At 56.6% G+C, this 18,400-nt stretch overlaps 1 protein-coding gene across 2 annotated transcripts; it reads left to right on the top strand.

Annotated features, from left to right (window-relative positions):
- Nucleotides 1-27: 27 nt before the first annotated feature.
- Nucleotides 28-17,705, top strand: KCNH4 (potassium voltage-gated channel subfamily H member 4). Of its 2 annotated transcripts, none has more exons than XM_029929129.1 (17): nucleotides 28-183; nucleotides 2,039-2,272; nucleotides 2,591-2,737; nucleotides 2,860-2,987; nucleotides 3,815-4,058; nucleotides 4,407-4,564; nucleotides 7,299-7,450; nucleotides 8,617-8,699; nucleotides 9,112-9,311; nucleotides 10,966-11,215; nucleotides 11,802-12,046; nucleotides 12,697-12,735; nucleotides 12,936-13,288; nucleotides 13,559-13,665; nucleotides 14,273-14,346; nucleotides 15,996-16,702; nucleotides 17,478-17,705. In XM_029929129.1, exons 1-16 carry the CDS (start codon nucleotides 108-110, stop codon nucleotides 16,389-16,391), a joined length of 2,886 nt encoding a protein of 961 aa, XP_029784989.1. In that variant the 5' UTR covers nucleotides 28-107; the 3' UTR covers nucleotides 16,392-16,702; nucleotides 17,478-17,705. The 2 variants fall into 2 exon arrangements, with proteins under 2 accessions (XP_029784989.1, XP_029784988.1); XM_029929128.1 differs by having other exon boundaries at nucleotides 7,299-7,506; nucleotides 8,505-8,699.
- The last annotated feature ends 695 nt before the right edge of the window (nucleotides 17,706-18,400 follow it).

Below are 18,400 nucleotides of genomic sequence, written 5' to 3'. Positions count from 1 at the left end.
GCAAGCGGGCGCATGGGGCGCCCCGGCTGCGCCGGCAGCGCGCCCCCTCCGGCCCCGCCGCGCTGAACGCCCCCCAGCGCCGCGCCTCGAACCCCCGCCCCGAGGCCATGCCGGTCATGAAGGGGTTGCTGGCCCCGCAAAACACCTTCCTGGACACCATCGCCACACGCTTCGACGGCACGCGTGAGTGGAGCGAGGCTGGGGCTGGGTGTTGGAGCTGGGGGCCAGGTCGGCTTCGGCGCCCGCGCGGGGCTCCTGGATGTGGTGAGAGTGGAGTTGACGGTCTAGGAACTCCCGAAGCCGCCGGGAAAAGAACAGGACACGCAGTGCCCTGTGAGGGGAGGCGGGGAAAGGGCCAAGAGTGCGGGGGGCTACGGTTGGGGGTGTGACTGAATCAGTAAATGCTCTTTGTGCCGCAAAACGGAGGAGAGGCCGTGGGAGCCGCCCGCGGCGGGGCAGAGTTCTGCTGGGGGTGTGGGGGGTGAGTATCCGAGACGCAGAGGTGGGACGAAGAGGTCAGGCTCTCTGGAGTCTACTTCCAGAAGGCTCCAGCATCTCCTTACCCAGAAAAAAAGGAAAAAAGAAAGAGAAAAGATAGATTTAGGCAGCAGCTAGCTTGGATTAAGGTCACGCGCCCCCAAATCTTGGCGCGTCTGCGTCTGAGGGAGGTGAGGCAGGAGGAGGGGGTGGTCCTTGTGACGGAGGGAACTCTCTGCTCACCCACCCCCAGCTTGGATTCCAGGTTCAGCACCTTGGACAGCCACATTCCTCCTTCTCTGCCACTTCTCCCGCCTTTCCCTTTCCCTACTTTGGAGCTGAGAGATCTCCCCCTGACCCCTTGGGGTACCCGGGCCAGTATCTGGAAGGTAGGGGGAACGATACCCGCAGGCGGAAACCGAGCCGCCGGGGCCCTAGCCGCCTCCCTACTCTCCCCCCACAGACACCTCCCTTGTTTCCATAGCTCCCATCACCGGGGCAACGGGCCCTGGGATGGAAGAAGGAGGCTGCTGCCCAGGGCCCCAAGCCTCCCAGGCACCTTCCATCCCCATCAGCCACGCCACCCCCAGACACTCACCCCTCTTAGCACCCAGACTGGTTGTGTCTCAGACCCCTTCCCTCAGTGGAGACTCTGCCCCTGGATGGCCCGCAGAGCCCCCCTGCAACCTCCACCCACTGGAGCCAGAGGGAGCCAGCTAAGGTTCTGCTGCTTGGGTTGCTGGACTAAAACTTCATCGCCCAATCCTGTCAGACTTTGAGCACTGGGACAGACCCCCTGAAATTACCTAAAGAGATGCTAAATAAAAAAAAAAGACTTTTCCCGGAAGGCAGAGAATGAGGACACTACTCATCACTGTCTTTCTCCCCCAACAAAGGAGATTTGTGAGTTTATAATCTCCATCTTTTGGCTTCCTATCAATAAAATGGGTGTGATATCACCAGAATCTCTGCCCTGTCCACTCTCTAACAGGATGACAGGATAGCGGCTATACATGTGTTTTGCAGGCTGTGGGAATGTCGGGGAGAAGGGGAATCGTCCTACCTTGCCAGTGTAGCACTTAGTGAGTGCTAGGACCTGTTTGCCCCAGGTAACTCATGGAACCCTCACGACAACCACGTGAAGAAGATATATTATCCCCCACTTTGCAGATAAGAAAGCTGAGGCACAGAAGAGTTCATTAACTTGACCAAGGTTACAGTTGGAAAGTGGCAGGGGTGTGGTGCTAGAGCCCATGCCCTTACTACTATAGGTCCCCTGCATAAGCTCACCAGCTTGAAAGGAGGCAGAAAGACTGCATGACCTTCTCCAAACACCCAATGATCCCTCTGCCGATTCCAGGCCACCCTTACGTCCTTGTCCCTTTGCTCTATCTCTTCTTACTCTCATTTCAGAATATCCCAAAGGGGATCCAGGAATCACATGAAAGCCTGGGAAGCTTCTGGCTCTGACCTCTGACCACAGCTTGGGGGAGGTACTACCCACCGTGAAGCTAAGCTCTCCTCCTGGCCTTGACCTAACCTTGACCACTTCTTCCCACAGACAGCAACTTCCTGCTGGCCAACGCACAGGGCCCACGGGGCTTTCCCATTGTCTACTGCTCCGACGGATTCTGTGAGCTTACAGGCTACGGCCGCACCGAGGTCATGCAGAAAACCTGCAGCTGCCGTTTCCTCTATGGTCCAGAGACCAGCGAGCCAGCACTGCAGAGGCTGCACAAGGCCCTGGAGGGCCATCAGGAGCACCGGGCTGAAATCTGCTTCTATCGAAAGGATGGTAAGGAGGCCTGGCCTGCCCTGCAGCCCTGCCCAGACCGTGGGCCTTACCTAGAGTCTGCCTGGCATGGTGGAAGTCTGGGTGCTGGTCGGCACACTGCCACAAGCTGATTAGGTGACCCAAAGTACATCCCTGACTCTCTCTAGGCCTTTTTTCTCCCATCTGGAAGGGAAGGAGTCAGCTGACATATCTCTAGGGTTCTTTCCAGCTCTAAACCTCTGCCAAGCCCTTTGACTATACTCAAGAACCATGGGAGGTTAAAGGGAAAGGGGTGGCATGGACTGCTCACCCTCCCATTCCATCTCTCCACATCTACAGGCTCGCCCTTTTGGTGCCTCTTGGACATGATGCCCATCAAGAATGAGATGGGAGAGGTCGTGCTTTTCCTCTTTTCCTTCAAGGACATCACTCAGAGTGGAGGCCCAGGACTTGGCCCCTCAGGAGGCCATGGGGACAGTAATCATGGTAACTGCAGGCCTGGGGAGGAGGCATGAATGATCAGAGGTCCTTTGAAGCTCACATCAGACCTCTCCCTACCCCACCTCATGGATGTGCCCTCACTAACCCTGCACCCTTCTTCCCAACAGAAAACTCCCTTGGCAGGAGGGGAGCCAGCTCAAGACTTCGATCTGCCAGGAGGCAGAGCCGTACTGTCCTACACCGGCTGACTGGCCATTTTGGCCGACGGGGCCGGGGAGGCATGAAAACCAATAATGTAAGTCCTATCTCCACCCCAACATCTCCCAGCTGTGATTCTGAGACACCCTTGCTACTGTCTCCCTGTCTCCCTGTCTGATCTCCCTCCCATGGCTTGTTCCTCTGTCCACCCATTTCTCATGTATGACTCTCTGCTCTGTCCCATCATGTCCCCTCACATCTTCCAACCCCATTTCCCTTGTTTCCTTATGACTGATGTTACTCTACTATGATGACGTCATGAGGGCAGGGATCTAGCAGAAATTACGTCACCTACCTCTGGATGATAGGGTCACCTCTGGGGGAGGGTGCAATCACAAGCTGTGGTCCTAGGGAGAGAGCCTCCAATGGGGTCCTGGTATCTAGCCTTAGGACACTCATAAGGCCTTGGGATCAATTCTCCAACCCTCTGTGTCGTTTGTGAGGACTACAGGGCATGGGGTGCATCATGCCAGCCTCCCCTTATCTCTGGGATATCCCGTCCCCCACAGGGCCCCCAGATACCTAGAGAAACTTAAGGGAGAAGTTAGTGACTCCTCAAGTTAAGGCATGTGCTTCATTTGTCATAATCTCCTTCTCAAGTAGGGGGAAGGTTCATTCTTATAACCCCCCCCACACACACAAAACATGATTGATCAACAGGGGGAGGGGGCCTGAGCAGTTGCTTGGCAGAGGAAGGAAGTGTTAGGCACCAGCCCCTGATCCTCTTTCCTGCACCTTCTATTTCCTGTCGTGGTCATACCTGCAGCTCCCACTCCCCCCTTTCCCATCCCCTGCCTCTCCCTTCCCCAAACCTTGGCTCCTCTTTCCCTTAAATGTCCCCAACTACCACCCCTCTCCCCCTAGAACGTGTTTGAGCCAAAGCCATCAGTGCCCGAGTACAAGGTGGCCTCCGTGGGGGGGTCCCGCTGCCTCCTCCTCCACTACAGCGTCCCCAAGGCTGTGTGGGACGGCCTCATTCTCCTCGCCACCTTCTACGTTGCGGTCACCGTTCCCTACAATGTCTGCTTCTTGGGCGATGACGACACCCCCATCACTTCCCGACACACCCTTGTCAGCGATATCGCCGTGGAGATGCTCTTCATCCTGGGTTAGACCCTCTGCCCCACATACCCTGGCGGGTGGGCTGGAAGGACCCACTCATCCAACCTTTGCTTGGTCCTGGGCCTGCAGTACCCAGGCATTCAGAGCCCAACCATTTCTGGGCCATTAAGCCCTAATGGCCCATGTGTCCTGACCCCTGACCCCTTCAGCCTTCAACCTTTAGACCACTCCTCCCTAAAGACCAACCAGAAGCCCAATCTATCTTCCTCTTCCCTGCCTCAACCTCCATTCTGGGTCACAGGCTTGTTCCCAGCTAACTTAGTTTTTTTGGGCCCTTGGCTGAAGTTTCTAGGCACAAAGTTCCCTAGTAACAAAAAGCCTCTTCCATCCCCAGATATCATCCTGAACTTCCGCACCACCTATGTGTCCCAGTCCGGCCAGGTGGTCTCTGCTCCTCGTTCCATTGGCCTTCACTACCTGGCCACCTGGTTCTTTGTTGACCTTATTGCTGCTCTGCCTTTTGACCTGCTTTATGTCTTCAACATCACCGTGGTGAGTGACCTCCGTGCCACCCTGCAGCCCAGCCTCCCAAATCCAGCACAGCATCTCCTCTTAAGGGACCGACCTCAACTCAGACTCAGCCCTTCCCGTCCATCCATCCGCAAGTAGTTGTCAGGCACCTGCTGTGGGCTGCTCAGAAGGAGCTGGGAGGGTCTGCTCTTGGGAAGCTCAGCTCACAATCACTGAGGGAAGCTGAGACAAATGAAAAGCTAACTAGGGCTACCAAGGCGGCATTGGTCTGGTGCCAAATGAGTGGTACTTTTCACATTTTTATTTAACAAACAAGTGATGAGCATTTAGCTGTCTGCAAAGCACTGTGTGGAGCTTGGTCACTGTGGGGAAAAGGGACAAGGATTCAGCCTCCAGGCAGCTAAGCTAGTGAGGGGGCAGGACTGTTGGAGGGGACAGCAGGAACAGAAGAGGTGAATGGAGAGGAAGACGTGGCCCAGATGCTGCTGGGGGCTGGGCAGGAGCAAGCTGACCTCAGAGTTCCAGGCAGGAAAGTGGGCATGTGTACAAATAATTTGAAATCTAGCCAGCACCTGGGAGGCCAAAGCACTGCCGTTGGAAAAAGGCCAGGGGTGGTCTGGGAAGGATTCCTGCAGGAGACAGAGCAGAGCTAGACCCTCGACAGAGAGCAGGATTTGGCTGGCAGAAGATGGGGAGAAAGCATCTGGGGGGAGCATTGTAAGCCGAGACGAGGAGGAAGAGGCTGTGGGGTGGATTTGGAGGCAGGCAGTGCCAGGACCTCGGTCCTCTCAGCTCCCCAAGGACTGCCTGGAGGTGCCCTGCGTGGTCAGCTCTGCACCCAGCCAGCAGATAGTAGGTGCTCTCAAGTCCAGGGTGAGGGAGTCCCACCCTGTGTCCCCAGAACCCCTTGGCTGTTGGGTGGGGAGGTGGAGAGCAGTTTCCCTGTGCGCTCCTCTCTCTGCCACACTCAGCTATAGTGGGAAACCACCTACACGCAGCCGGATTTAACTAGCCGCCAACGGGCTGTGGGCCTCTTCTCCTGTCTGTGTACACGTGTGTGCACACTCCCACACACGTGCATGTGTGTATGTCTGCCCCGAGGCTCCGGCCACTTGGAGCAGAGCTACCCGCCCCTCCCTGTGACTGCACTCTCCCATCCCATGCCCACCAGTCTGTGTCAGGCAGCTGGATAGCTGTCCTGGGGAGAACTGCAGAGAAGGCCCTGTCTCTCGTCCCACTCAGTCCCCCTCCTCTGATACCTTAAGGAGCACCTTATATTTACTAAGTCCTTTCACCCACATCATCACATAGGAGCCTCACAGTAGCCCTTCAGAGCAGGTTTTCTTTTTCAGAGGTAGATGCAAGGCTCAGAGAAGTTAAATGACTTGCCGCAGGTTACGCAGCTAGCCAAGGCAGGCAGGATATTGGAACCAGGTCTCCAGACTCCTAGTCTATTCCTCTTTCTAATATCCCATCCCGGCTCTCAGGAACTACAGGCACCCAAGTAGATGATGCGGCAGAAGGGGAGAGGAGCAGCAGTGTGGTGCTGGAGGGAGGCAGAGCAAAGATAGAGCATGAGTAGGCACCGGCAGAGCTGCGGACTTGAAGGAGCCAGGCCTGAGCCGTTCTGGTCCAAGGAGAAGGAGAGGAGGGCCCCAAGGGAGTGGGGCGCAGGGGCAGGTGACTGGGAGAAGCCCTGAAGGACTCAAGTTTGGGAGCAGAAGCTCTGCGAGCTGGAGGCAGGCGTTAAGCCCTGGAGAGGGTCCATGTGGAGGAAGCAGGGCCACCTCCTTTCCAGCTCCTTCACCTAAAATTAGAGAAAAGGACAGGAGGTGGCTCAGGAGCTGTGCCAGACCAGGGCTACGGGGGATGCAGATGGAGGCGTCTGAAAGGGCCTTCATTCCAAGCTCCCCAGGCGCTGCCCCAGAGCCCCCAGCCCTAGCTTCCAAGCTTCCCCAACCCAGAGTAGTGAGAGGGTAAGTTTCCGTACCTGCCCCTCACCTCCAGGATTTGCAGGGCCAATTGAAGCACTGATGACCACAACGAACACGTCATGGGGGTAATATTAGCTCACACCTACAGGATGCCACCAGCTCCATCACCCCCTCCGAAGCCCCCTGATGGCTGAGACCTTCAAACCCAGGCTCCCTCAGTTCCTGCTGTTCTTCCCTCAACACTTCAGCAGGCCCCCCTCATCTGCAGCTTACCCACCACGGCAACGGCCCCCAGCTTTCCCCAGTCCCCAGGCCTCTTGCCTCTTCCCATCTTACCTTGCTCCTCTGTGTGTTGAGAATGGCTCCCATCACAATTGCTCTCATCGCCACCAACCAGCTCTTGTCCACAGCTGGTTGTGCCTCGGACTCTGGGGGGCTTCAAGCAGGGGCCAGAGATCATTCTGTCTGTTGTCCTGCCTCCAAACCTTAGTTTACTCGTCTGCAAACTGGAACAATGAACGTCACTGAACTGAAGGCATGAGTTTTTCATGAGGACTATAAGTGCTTAGCCCAGTGCCTGACGAATATGTAGTGAGAACTTACATAAGTAAGCAAGGACACATACTTAGCGTTAGCCTTTATTAGTTTTAGTATTATTCTCTCCCCTCCATATTCCCTGGTCACTTTCTCAGGACAGCAGGGACCTCTCCCTGCTGTGGCTTCCCCTGGCTCCAGGGCATCTGGTGCAAGGTTCTGGGAGGGGACACGGGGGCTCCAAGGAGGTGTGCCTGCTGACAGCCTCCTCCACCGCTCTCCCGCAGACCTCGCTGGTGCACCTTCTGAAGACAGTGCGGCTGCTGAGGCTGCTGCGGCTGCTGCAGAAGCTGGAGCGGTACTCACAGTGCAGCGCCGTGGTCCTCACCCTGCTCATGTCTGTCTTCGCGCTCCTCGCCCACTGGATGGCCTGCGTCTGGTACGTCATCGGGCGCCGGGAGATGGAGGCCAATGACCCGCTGCTTTGGGACATCGGTGAGCCACCGACCCCAGGCTTTTCACTGACACCCATCCATTTGTCCTGTCCACTTGGGCTCCCAGGCCGATGCCTCCTCCAGCACCACACATACCACCCCACCACCCCACATTCTTCCCTTCATCTAACAAGTGTGCATTGAGCTCTTTCCGGGTCAGGCTCGGGGAGTACGGAAGTGAAGGCAAGGGGCCTGCCTGGGCAACCTCACAGCCGAGCCCAGGAGCAAGAGCAGCGACAGGCAATTGAAGCAGTACAGGAACCACTCTCATGGTCAGGGGGGTGTTTGGGGCAGAGGTGGGGCTCCCTCTCCCCAGAACCTTTCAGTGGCTCCCCACTGCTCTCAAAATAAAGTCCACACCTAATCCACACCCTGCAGAGCCCTGCTGCCTTCTCTCTCCCTACCTGGCTTCCCTTTCTTCCCTGTGCTCTGTGCTGCAGCTGCGCTGCCCTCCTTTCAGCCCCCCGGGATGTGCTGCTTTCTCACAGCGGCCTTGAACGTGTTTTCCTCTCGGGAGTCTCCCTTTTGTCCTTCCTCCCTTCTTCCCCTAGGTGACCTTTCTATGCCTTGTAATCTCTACTAAGCTAACTCTCCCTAACCTATTAAGGCTCCTAGGACGCCCTGTACTGCCCTTTTAGTAGCTCACTGCCCACCTGTCATTTATTTCACGTGTCCTTCCCCTCCAGACTGTAGGTTCCACCAGGGCAGGGAGAATGTCTGGCTGAGTCAAGTGCCAGCACCCTGTACACAGAGGTGCTCAAGAAACTGTGAAAGTGAGAAGGGTCCCGCCCAAACAGTCAGCAGCTTAGGAAGTTTGCAGCTGTAACCAGTTCACTGTGGGGAGTCCCAGGCTGTTCCTCACACTTTCTGTGCCCGCGGGTGCAAGCCTCCCCTCGCCTGCGTAGGTAAATATTTGCCCAAGGTCAAGCGCAGGCAGCTCAGGGAAGGCCAGCTCTCCACTGCCTGGGCCGCTGCTCCTTGCCTCCCTCCGCTCCCCAGGCTGGTTGCACGAGCTGGGCAAGCGGCTGGAGGAGCCCTACGTCAATGGCTCGGCGGGCGGCCCGTCGCGGCGCAGTGCCTACATCGCGGCTCTCTACTTCACTCTGAGCAGCCTCACCAGCGTGGGCTTCGGCAACGTGTGCGCCAACACAGATGCGGAGAAGATCTTCTCCATCTGCACCATGCTCATAGGCGGTGAGGCCGGGCCCACCAAGCCCCGGGGTGGCCCTGCTAAGCCCAGCGCACAGATGGGGAAACGGGCTCAGAGAAGGCAAGATGTCCACCCACGTCCCGACGGGCGCGCGTTCATTGATTCATAGCCGTTTCCTTAGCACCTACTACATGCTGGCTCGGGGGGGGGGGGGGGGGGCGGTCCATGCTGGCCTTTTGCAAAGGGAATGGGAAACCCCAAGTGCATGGCCTAGCTGGAGAGCAGGAGAGGAGCATCAGGTCTGGCTATTCCCTGAGCCGACCCAAGCCCACTGGCTCCCCTGCCCCTCCCTCCGCAGGATCCCAGAGCCAGCCAGGGGCAGGGTGGGTCTGGGGGCCAGGTGGGAGGCGGGAGGGGAGGCCGTCGCTAACCGGCTGCCCGCTGCCGCCGCTGCAGCGCTGATGCACGCCGTGGTGTTCGGAAACGTGACGGCCATCATCCAGCGCATGTACTCGCGCCGTTCACTCTACCACAGCCGCATGAAGGACCTCAAGGACTTCATCCGCGTGCACCGCCTGCCGCGGCCGCTCAAGCAGCGCATGCTCGAGTCCTTCCAGACCACTTGGGCTGTCAACAGCGGCATAGACGCCAATGAGGTAGTGCGTCCATCCCCGGTTCGTGGGCGCAGAGTGGGAGGGGTCACTGCCTCTCCGGGTTTGGAATGGTGGCACCTGGGGTCCCAGGAGGCGAAGCCCTGCTCAAAGGGGCACGCACCCACCCAAATTCACATCCTTTTTCCTTTGCACTAGAACAAGAGAGCTGAGAGGGAGCCCAGGTCCTAGTTAATGACACCTACCCAACCCCACCCAAACCCCCACCCCACAGACAGTGCTTTCATGAGCACTTGCTTTGGGCCAGCCTCAGTGCGGGACACGGGGAGCTCAGAGATGATGACACTCAGCCCTTGTCCTGAGGGAGACACCAGTTGGGTGAAGGAGGCAGACAGGTAAACAAATAATACACAGTGACTGGGAGGAATGCTGGAGGAATGGGCAGAGCAATTAGGGGATGTGGTTTCTGGGCCTAGAGGAGTCAGGAAAGGGGGCACAGAAGAGGGGACATTGTGAGGGGCAAGAAGGAAATCAGCCTGCTACCAGAGGCCATTCCAGGCAGAAAGAGCAGTAGGAAGACAGATCCGGAAATGTTGACGCAAAAGAGCAGGGAGTTCAGGGAACTGAAAGTCAAGTCAGTGAGCTTTCAGGACCGAGTGTGTGAGGGCTGTGGAGGGGAAGAGGGGGACAGGAGTGCGGGAGACAGGGCTTGGGAGGCGGGTGAGCCCAGCTTATGCGTGGTCTTGAATTCAGATTCTCTTCTGCGCAACTTTCTGGCTGGGTGGTGGCCTGGGGATCTAGGAGGCATTTCTGAGAGCAGGAGCCAGAGGACCTGGTGATCAGCTCACTGCAGGAGAGGAGCTCAGCATGAGTCCCAGGTCCCTGGTTTGGGCAAAGCGGCATGATGGAGGCCTCACAGGAGGAAGGTTGGACTTAGGGCTGAAAATGAAAGTCCCGGATTAGGCCATGATGAGGGTGTGGTGCTTCTGGAAGATTAAGATAGAGGTTGCTCCACAGGTAGTTTAAAATACAGATCTAGACCCAAAGGTAGGGCTCCAGGCTCACAGGGAGTAGGGAAATCATGGAGCTGGTTGCCATGATGCAGGCAGAGTATGGAAAGTTAGAAGAGGAGCCTGGGGAAGAAATGGGGACAAGAGGGAGCGGTCAGCAAGCCCAAGTGGCCTAGGGGCTCCGTAAGATGAGGATGGAACTGTGAACATTGTTTGGCTCCTCCTCAAAGATCATTGGTAATGTCCAAGGTCTTGTGTAACCCTGCATTTTACGGATGGGGATATTGAGGCCCAGAGAGAGCAAATGGATTTCCCAAGGTTCACAAGGATTTAGGGGCAGAGCTGACTTCTAGTTTCCTGACTCCCAATTGAAAACCAACCCATCGGGGCTGATCCTTGTATGGGATTGAGTAACCAAGGACATGTGCAGTGACCACTGAGTGTAGTCATAGGCAGTGGACACATAGGAAGAGACTTAGTCCCTGCTCCAGAACTTGGGTTAAGAGGTCCACACACAAGCAAAATCAAGGTTTGATACACACGCAGAGGTCTTCTTGAAGGTCAAACACAGGTAACTTCAAAGCAAAAGGCAAGTTGGAGCTCTCTCCTTGGAGACAGCTCAGCACACTTATAGAACTCAAGTAGCAGCTGCAGGGGGATGGCCAGAATGACCTATGCCCCTTATGCAGTTACTGCGTGACTTCCCAGACGAGCTGAGAGCTGACATCGCTATGCACCTGAATCGGGAGATCCTGCAGCTGCCGCTGTTTGGAGCAGCGAGCAGAGGCTGCCTGCGGGCCCTCTCCCTGCACATCAAGACCTCGTTCTGCGCTCCAGGCGAGTACCTGTTGCGCCGTGGGGACGCCCTGCAGGCACACTACTACGTTTGCTCCGGCTCGCTTGAGGTGCTTCGAGACAACATGGTGCTGGCCATCCTGGGTGAGGATCCCACCACCACCTACTGCCTACCCCAGAACCTGCCCCCAGAGCCATTGGGAGTGGCCAGGAATCTAGGGCCTGGGATACCCCTAGTGTATATGTGGAATTCCTGATGAGGGGTCCTCTTTCCCGGTCCCTTCACCTTACTACCATTCCCTTTCGGCCATACCCTCGGATTCTCCCCTAATCCTATTGGCCATCAACACATCAACCGTCCCCAGTGACTCTCCCCCAACTCAATGGATCCTTTCCCACTGCACCATCTCCCGACTCCATTGACTCTTCGCCACTGACCCTCAACTCCATTGACCTTTACCCTTTAGCTGACCCCTCTGGCCATTCTTTACCGATCATCTGGTTCCATTGAATATACTGGCATCCCCCATTGACTGTCTCCCAACTTCATCAGTCACTCTCTACTGACTTTTTCTGAACTCCATTGATTATTTCCACCAATCCTATTGATTGATTCATCTTCAACCACCCTTCAAGCACACTAACCATCCCTCAAATCCACTGACCACCTCCCGCTGATATCCTCTTGGTCCTTCTGCCTCAGCTGACTGTCCTCATCCCTTACCCACAGGGAAGGGGGACCTGATTGGGGCAGATATCCCTGAGCCGGGGCAGGACCCTGGGTCAGGGGCAGTCCCAAGCTGCGTGCTGAAGACCAGCGCTGACGTGAAGGCACTGACCTACTGTGGCCTGCAGCAGCTGAGCAGCAGAGGGCTGGCTGAGGTCCTGAGGCTCTATCCTGAGTACGGGGCTGCCTTCCGGGCTGGCCTGCCCCGGGACCTTACCTTCAACCTGCGCCAGGGCTCTGATACCAATGTATGTAGACCCCCATGGCCTCCATCTCCTCTGAGGTCTCCTCCTTCAGAGCAGACCTCCCCTATCCCAAGAGAGAGCCTCATGCATCTCCTTCCACCCTGAGAACATCATTTCTCAACCCCAGGCACCTCCTTCCATTGTCCCTTCCACGCTTAACATCTTCTACCCCCCACCTGACCCTTCTTCACCGGCCATCACCCAACCCCATGCACGATCTCTCACCACTTCTACTTCCAACTCCTCTGACCCATCATTTCCTGTTGGCCACCCCTCAGCCTCACCCCAGACCCCTCAGAGGGCCCTCACTTTGGAAACAGTCCCCCTCATGTGCTCCCCCTCCATCACATCCCTCTCTGCATCCCCTGGGTTTCTTCTTCGGCACTCACCAAATATTTCCTGACCCCCATTGTGGCTTAGCCTCTGGGCCAGGTCTATGGTTTATACCCTAGGCCTTTGACTTTCACTGCTTTTCAGACTTACTTTCCTACTCAGACATCTCTGAGTTGGAGTTGAAGTATCTCTGACTCAATTCCACAAAAAAGGCCCCACATTCTCAAAGCCCACAGCACTGATGGGGAGGACTAGGAAGAGCTGTGCCAGGAGAGTGGGGAGGTGTGAGTCAGCTTGAATCCCCTCCTATGTCCCCGCAGGGCCTCAACCGCTTTTCCCGATCTCCTCGCCTCTCCCAGGTAACACCATCTTCCTGCGGGGGGGGGGGGGGGGTGAGGTTGCATGGGGGAGCCTGGGAACTGGGGGCACCTTTCCTTGGCTCTTCTGCTGCAGGGAGAAGTGGAGGGGGGGATGGGTGGCTGCATCTGCCAGTGAAGGCTGTGCTTAATGAGGGGGCCTATTGTTCACTGTCCTGACATCAGCTGCCCTCTGCCCACAGCCCCGCTCTGAAAGCCTTGGCTCCTCCTCAGACAAGACCCTGCCATCCATCACAGAGGCCGAGACTGGGGTGGAGTCTGGGGGTGGTTCTAGGCCCCGCCGGCCCCTCCTGCTGCCCAACCTCAGTCCAGCGCGGCCCCGGGGCTCCCTGGTCAGCCTCTTGGGCGAGGAGCTGCCCCCATTCTCAGCCCTTGTCTCCTCCCCTTCCCTGTCCCCATTCCCTTCCCCTGCCCTGGCTGGCCGGGGCCACAGCCCCTCCCCTCATGGGCCCCCCAGGGGTTCTGCTGCCTGGAAGCCCCCCCAGCTTCTCATTCCCCCACTGGGAACCTTTGGACCTCCGGACCTCAGTCCCCGGTGAGACGCCAGCCTCCCCTGCCTTCCCCATACCCCTGCTGGCTTCCAGAACCTTCTCTGGGCTCTGTCCCCAGCCTTCCAACCAGTGCTCTTCCTATCTCTGCCTCATCTGCCCACCCTTCCTGATCCACCACACTTGCAACCCTACCCCTCTTTGACCGCTGCTCCTCCCCAGCTCCCTGGCACTGCTGTCCCCAGTTACCCTCTGCCTGCTCTGCTCTGGCCCTTGCCCTCTCTGCATGGGACTGATGATCACTGCCCCCATCCCAGGATAGTGGATGGCATTGAGGACTCTGGAAGCACAGCAGAGGCCCCTACATTCCGGTTCAGCAGGAGGACTGAGCACCCTCGGCCCTGCTCACAGGCCCCTCCTTCAGGTAAGGGCCAGCTGTAGACTTCCCCTCCCAGTCACCCAGACATCCGCCATCCATCCGTCTGTCCATCCCTTCATCTGTCCATCCCACTTGTAGTAAGGGCTGACCATGTTCTGGTCTCTGTGCTGGGAAGACACAGATCTATCAGACCTGACCTGCACTCTTAGCCCCCGGTCTAGTGGGGGACACCCCTGTGTCCTCAGATAAACGATTCCAGAACAGGGTGTTATGTACCACAACTGAGACAGGAACAAGGCTCTGAGGTAGGAGAGGAGGGCAGCCCTAACTGTCCTTCTTTGAGGAATGGACACTTGTAGTGGGTCTTAAAGGTGGGTAGGAGCTTGAGGGGTGGAGCAAGGTAGTTGTTGGGATTGGCAGGAGAGAAGACCATGTGGTGTTCAGGTGCTACAGAGAAGCTTTTGCATGTAGAGCTGGGGCGGGGGCTGGGGGAAGGGGCAGGGGAAGGGTCTGGGTTTCCCGTCATCCTGAGCCCAGAGCTTTCTCTCCCCTTGTTCTCTGCCTGCCCAGCAATAGGAGGGGACCCAGACCAAGCCGTAGATTCCCACTCCTTGCACTCACCCTGCACCCGTTCACCCCATTCTGGCTGCAGGGACCAGACCCAGCCAGGAACTGGCTACTGAGGCTGAGGAGATGAAGGAAAAAGTCTGCAGGCTGAACCAGGAGGTAGGTTGGGGTTAACTCCTTCCCTCCAACCTTGGAAAATAACACCTTGAGATCAGTGATGTGCCTCAGGTATAAGAGCATTTCAGGGCCTGGAGCCAGAGTCCTGAGTTCACATATTCATACTAGCCGGGCGACCGTGGGCAAGTCCCACAACCACCCTAAACTTCAATTTCCTCATCTAAAAATGGGGAGAATAATCTGTTTTTGCCCGAGTTGTTGAGGAAGACGTAAAGCCCATTCCCTGGCACGGGTAAGAACTCCTGGCTGACTCAGGCTGTCTAGCCTGGGAAGAGAGCCTCTCCAACCTCCACCACTGTGGGGTTCTCTCCTTTAGCGACCCAAGTCCTTTTCCTTCCCCAGCCCTGGGAAGGGATTGCTCAGCAAACTTAGGGGACAAAAGACAGCGTGGCTGAGAGGTCTTCCATCCTGGGAGACCTGGATCCTAATGTCTAAACCCTGGTCAGGAAGAGCCCAGATCTTGTATGCCAGGGCTCTGCCTCTGCCTCCTCCCAGGGGATCTCTGAGCTGTCATCAGGGCACAGTCAGGCCCAACCCTTAGGGAGTGGGCCCTCTCTGGGTTCTGATAAACATCACCTGCATCCCAGGAGGGCAGCCCCTGGGCTGGGCAGGCCCTGCGGCTGGGAGGCGGGACCAGGCCCTGTTCAGCAAGATGGAGGGCCCGGCCCGCCTCGCCTCACTGTTCTAGGCGGTGGTGCCCACACCTGAGTGTTTGTCGGCATCCTTAAGATGCAGACTCTTGAGCCTCACCCAATTTGGAATGCCTGGGGTGGGACCCGGGAATCTGCATTTTGACAAGTTTCTCAGTTGATTCTGAACTCCCTGAAGGTTGCAAAACACTGAATAGATGCTCGAGCTTGTGTGCTGGCCGCCTGAGAGTAAGGCCGCCATGTCTGTCACTTCTAGCTTTGTGGCCTCTTTGAGCCCATTTTTTTGCTTTTTTTTTAACAATTATTTTTTTTAATTTTTTAGATTATTTATTTTTGAGATAGAGACAGAGCGTGAACAAGGGAGGGGCAAAGAGAGAGGGTGACACAGAATTTGAAGCAGGCTCCAGGCTCTGAGCTGTCAGCACAGAGCCGGACGCAGGGCTTGAACCCACGAACCGTGAGATCGTGACCTGAACTGACGTGGGATGCTCAACCGCCTGGGCCACCCAGGCGCCCCTTCTGCCTCTTGTAAAAGTGGGGGAGGGAGGATAGCAATACCTGCTGACCCGAAGCGGTTTTGGAAAGAGGCTGAGTGTTTGCTCTAGACAAAGATAACCCCTGCCCAGCCTTTTTCTCTGGGTGGCCCTGAGCAGCAGTGGCGGGGACGGAGTTCTGTGGACTGTGAGGAGGGTGCACCTGGGAGAGCGGTGACTGTTGTGACATCTGGGGAATGACTTGTGTTTTCTTTTTTGTAACTTTTTTTTTTTTAATTGAGAGACAGAGACACAGCAGGAGCAGGGGAGGGGTGGAGAGAGGGGGAGACACGGAATCCGAAGCAGGCTCCAGGCTCTGAGCTAGCTGTCAGCACAGAGCCCAACAAGGGGCTCAAACTCACAAACTGCAACATCATGACCTGAGCCGAAGTCGGACGCTTAGCTGACTGAGCCACCCAGGTGCCCCAATTTGTTGTGTTTTCCACAGATCTCCCGCCTCAACCAGGAAGTATCTCAGCTGAGCAGGGAGCTTCGACACATCATGGGCCTGCTACAGGCCAGGCTGGGTCCCCCAAGCCACCCAGTTCTGTCTGCTCGGCTCCCAGACCCTCCTGGTCCCCAGCTGAGGCCTCCTCGCATCTCACCTTGTCTATCTGGACCACCACCCAGCCTCCAGGATAGTACTCTTGCTGAGGTCCACTGCCCGGCCAGTGTGGGGACAGCAGAGATGGGGGCTGCACCCCCTAACCTGAGGCTCTCCATGCTGTCCCCCTACCCCTCAGAGCCTGAGCCTCTAGGACCTTCCCCAGTGCCAGAGGCCCCATCCCCGACCCCAAGCCCCATGCAGCACAGCGTTCGGTCCAGGTCAGACACGTTCCACTGACCCTGGCCCTGGGCCCGGGCCTATCTGGGGTGGGCACTGCTGCCTGCCATCCAGGGAGGTGCTGGGCCCCGTGGCTTTCTGCCTCTGGTCAGCAGCCACCAGCTGGTCTGGTTGGCTCTGCGTTCTCTGGACTTTTTAACAAAGCCTGGTCCCTTCGGACCCTGTTCCCTTTTCCAAACCTTCCCGTATTCTTCCCCTCCGTGAGGGGAGGCACCTGAGGCTGTGGAACCCAACAGGCATGAGATGGAATGCAGTGCCGATCAGGCTGGGCAGATGACATGTCCTGCTTTCTCCCGAGGACCTGGAGGCAGGTAGATACTGGGGAGCATCGGGGACTGGGGCAGGGTCCCAGGTCAAGCCCACGAAGACTGAGGCAAGAGCAGGCAGGATCTTGGTGTCTAAGGCAGGAGGGACAGACTGCAGATTCCACTACAGAGATAGCTTAGTGACATTGTGAGGCCTTCTGTCCCAGCCCCTGGGCTCTGCTGGAGACCTTGGGATCGATGTCACCTTGACATGGGTAGGTTTGAGATCCCAGCTGGCATCTGAATAGCCCAAGACTCCTTATGCCTCCCAGGCTGCAGGGGCTCACCCCATCCCTCAGCCTACACAAGAAACAAATGGATGGCCCCCAGATAAGAATTCCTCAGTTCTTGCAGATTGTGTGTGTGTGTGTGTGTGTGTGTGTGTGTGTGTGGTAAGATACAAATGAGTTGTTGACACTAAAAATTGGAATTCACATAAATATCCAGATATTCTAGTTTCTCTAAAAAATTTGGGGAGTTTTGGCAACCCTGGGCCAACATTCCACCTGGCAATAATCCACTGGCGTTGCGTGGCCACAGTCCTCTTGAGATGGGGCCTGCGCTCTCCACTTCCTCACAGTCCCCGCATTTCTAGATCATCTCCCAACACCTAGCTAGCTTCCTTCATTTGACTTCTTTGTCTGGTCTCTGTAGGTATTTGGGTTTGCAGTTCTTGCCTTAGAGTGTCCTCCCTGGGTTCCTGTGCCTCAGAGAGTGCCAGAAATGTCAGCGTCTACCCCCGGGCCTGGGCCTGTCAACATCTGTTTTTATTTTTCTGCAGGCTGTCCCTGAAGGTGGTCTCTTCTGCTGCCAGCAACTTGAAACAGTCCCCACGGCACTCCCTACCCCTCCCCTCCCCAGACCTCAGCCAAGCCTGTTCTTCCCGCACCCAATGCGTTCTCGCTCAGGGCCCTGACTTCTCACAAACCCACCCTGGTCTCCAGTTTTCCTTTGCCCCCCAACACCCAGGGCTCACTTTTGGATAGGAAATAAATGCTTTATTTTTGTAGTTGTTGGCTCTGGCTGTTTCTGGGAGTTGGTCTGAGAGCTCTAGGGCTTTGGAGGAGCCTACAGGACAGTCACTCCCCACCGCACCCCAGGGCCCTGTTGCTGTCTCTAGGAAGGGCAAAGGCGCCAAGCAATCCACTTGGCACCACATTCACGCCACCAGAAACCCCAGGGATGAGGTAGAAACTTTAATGAGTCACTGTGGGCCCGTTAAACCCCTCCTCCTCCCACCCATGACAGCCACAGATTCAGATACAGTATGTGAGAGGCCTGACTCAGGCTCACCTCCAGCCCTGGAAAGGTAGCCCGTGGGACTCCCCACTGATCTTGTATAACCAATCCTGTACCTATTACAGGCTAGGTACAGCAGGGTCTGGGGAAAAGCTTGTCACTAGCCAAAAATCTGCTAGGAATTCCACTCTGCCTTTCTCCTTTGCTCTTCGAAGTCCTCTCTTCCCTATTAGCTTTCACTTCTCAGATGTTCACTGCAGGGATGCAGGGGTGGGGAGATGGGGGTTACAGCTATTGTTAGAAAGTAGCACCCCAGTGACCAGATGGAACTAGGTGTAGGCAGTTTTGCAGCAGGCTGTCCCAAACGCGTTGATTCTCCAGCTCAGGCTCCAAAGTATGATTTGTGTTAGCAGGTGTCACAAGAATAATCCACAGCTGTCTCTAGGCTGAGCTTTGATTCCATAC

Source organism: Suricata suricatta, chromosome 17, assembly GCF_006229205.1.
Source record: "Suricata suricatta isolate VVHF042 chromosome 17, meerkat_22Aug2017_6uvM2_HiC, whole genome shotgun sequence".
Taxonomy (NCBI): Eukaryota; Metazoa; Chordata; class Mammalia; order Carnivora; family Herpestidae; genus Suricata; species Suricata suricatta.
This window is presented reverse-complemented; position numbering and strand designations above follow the sequence as displayed.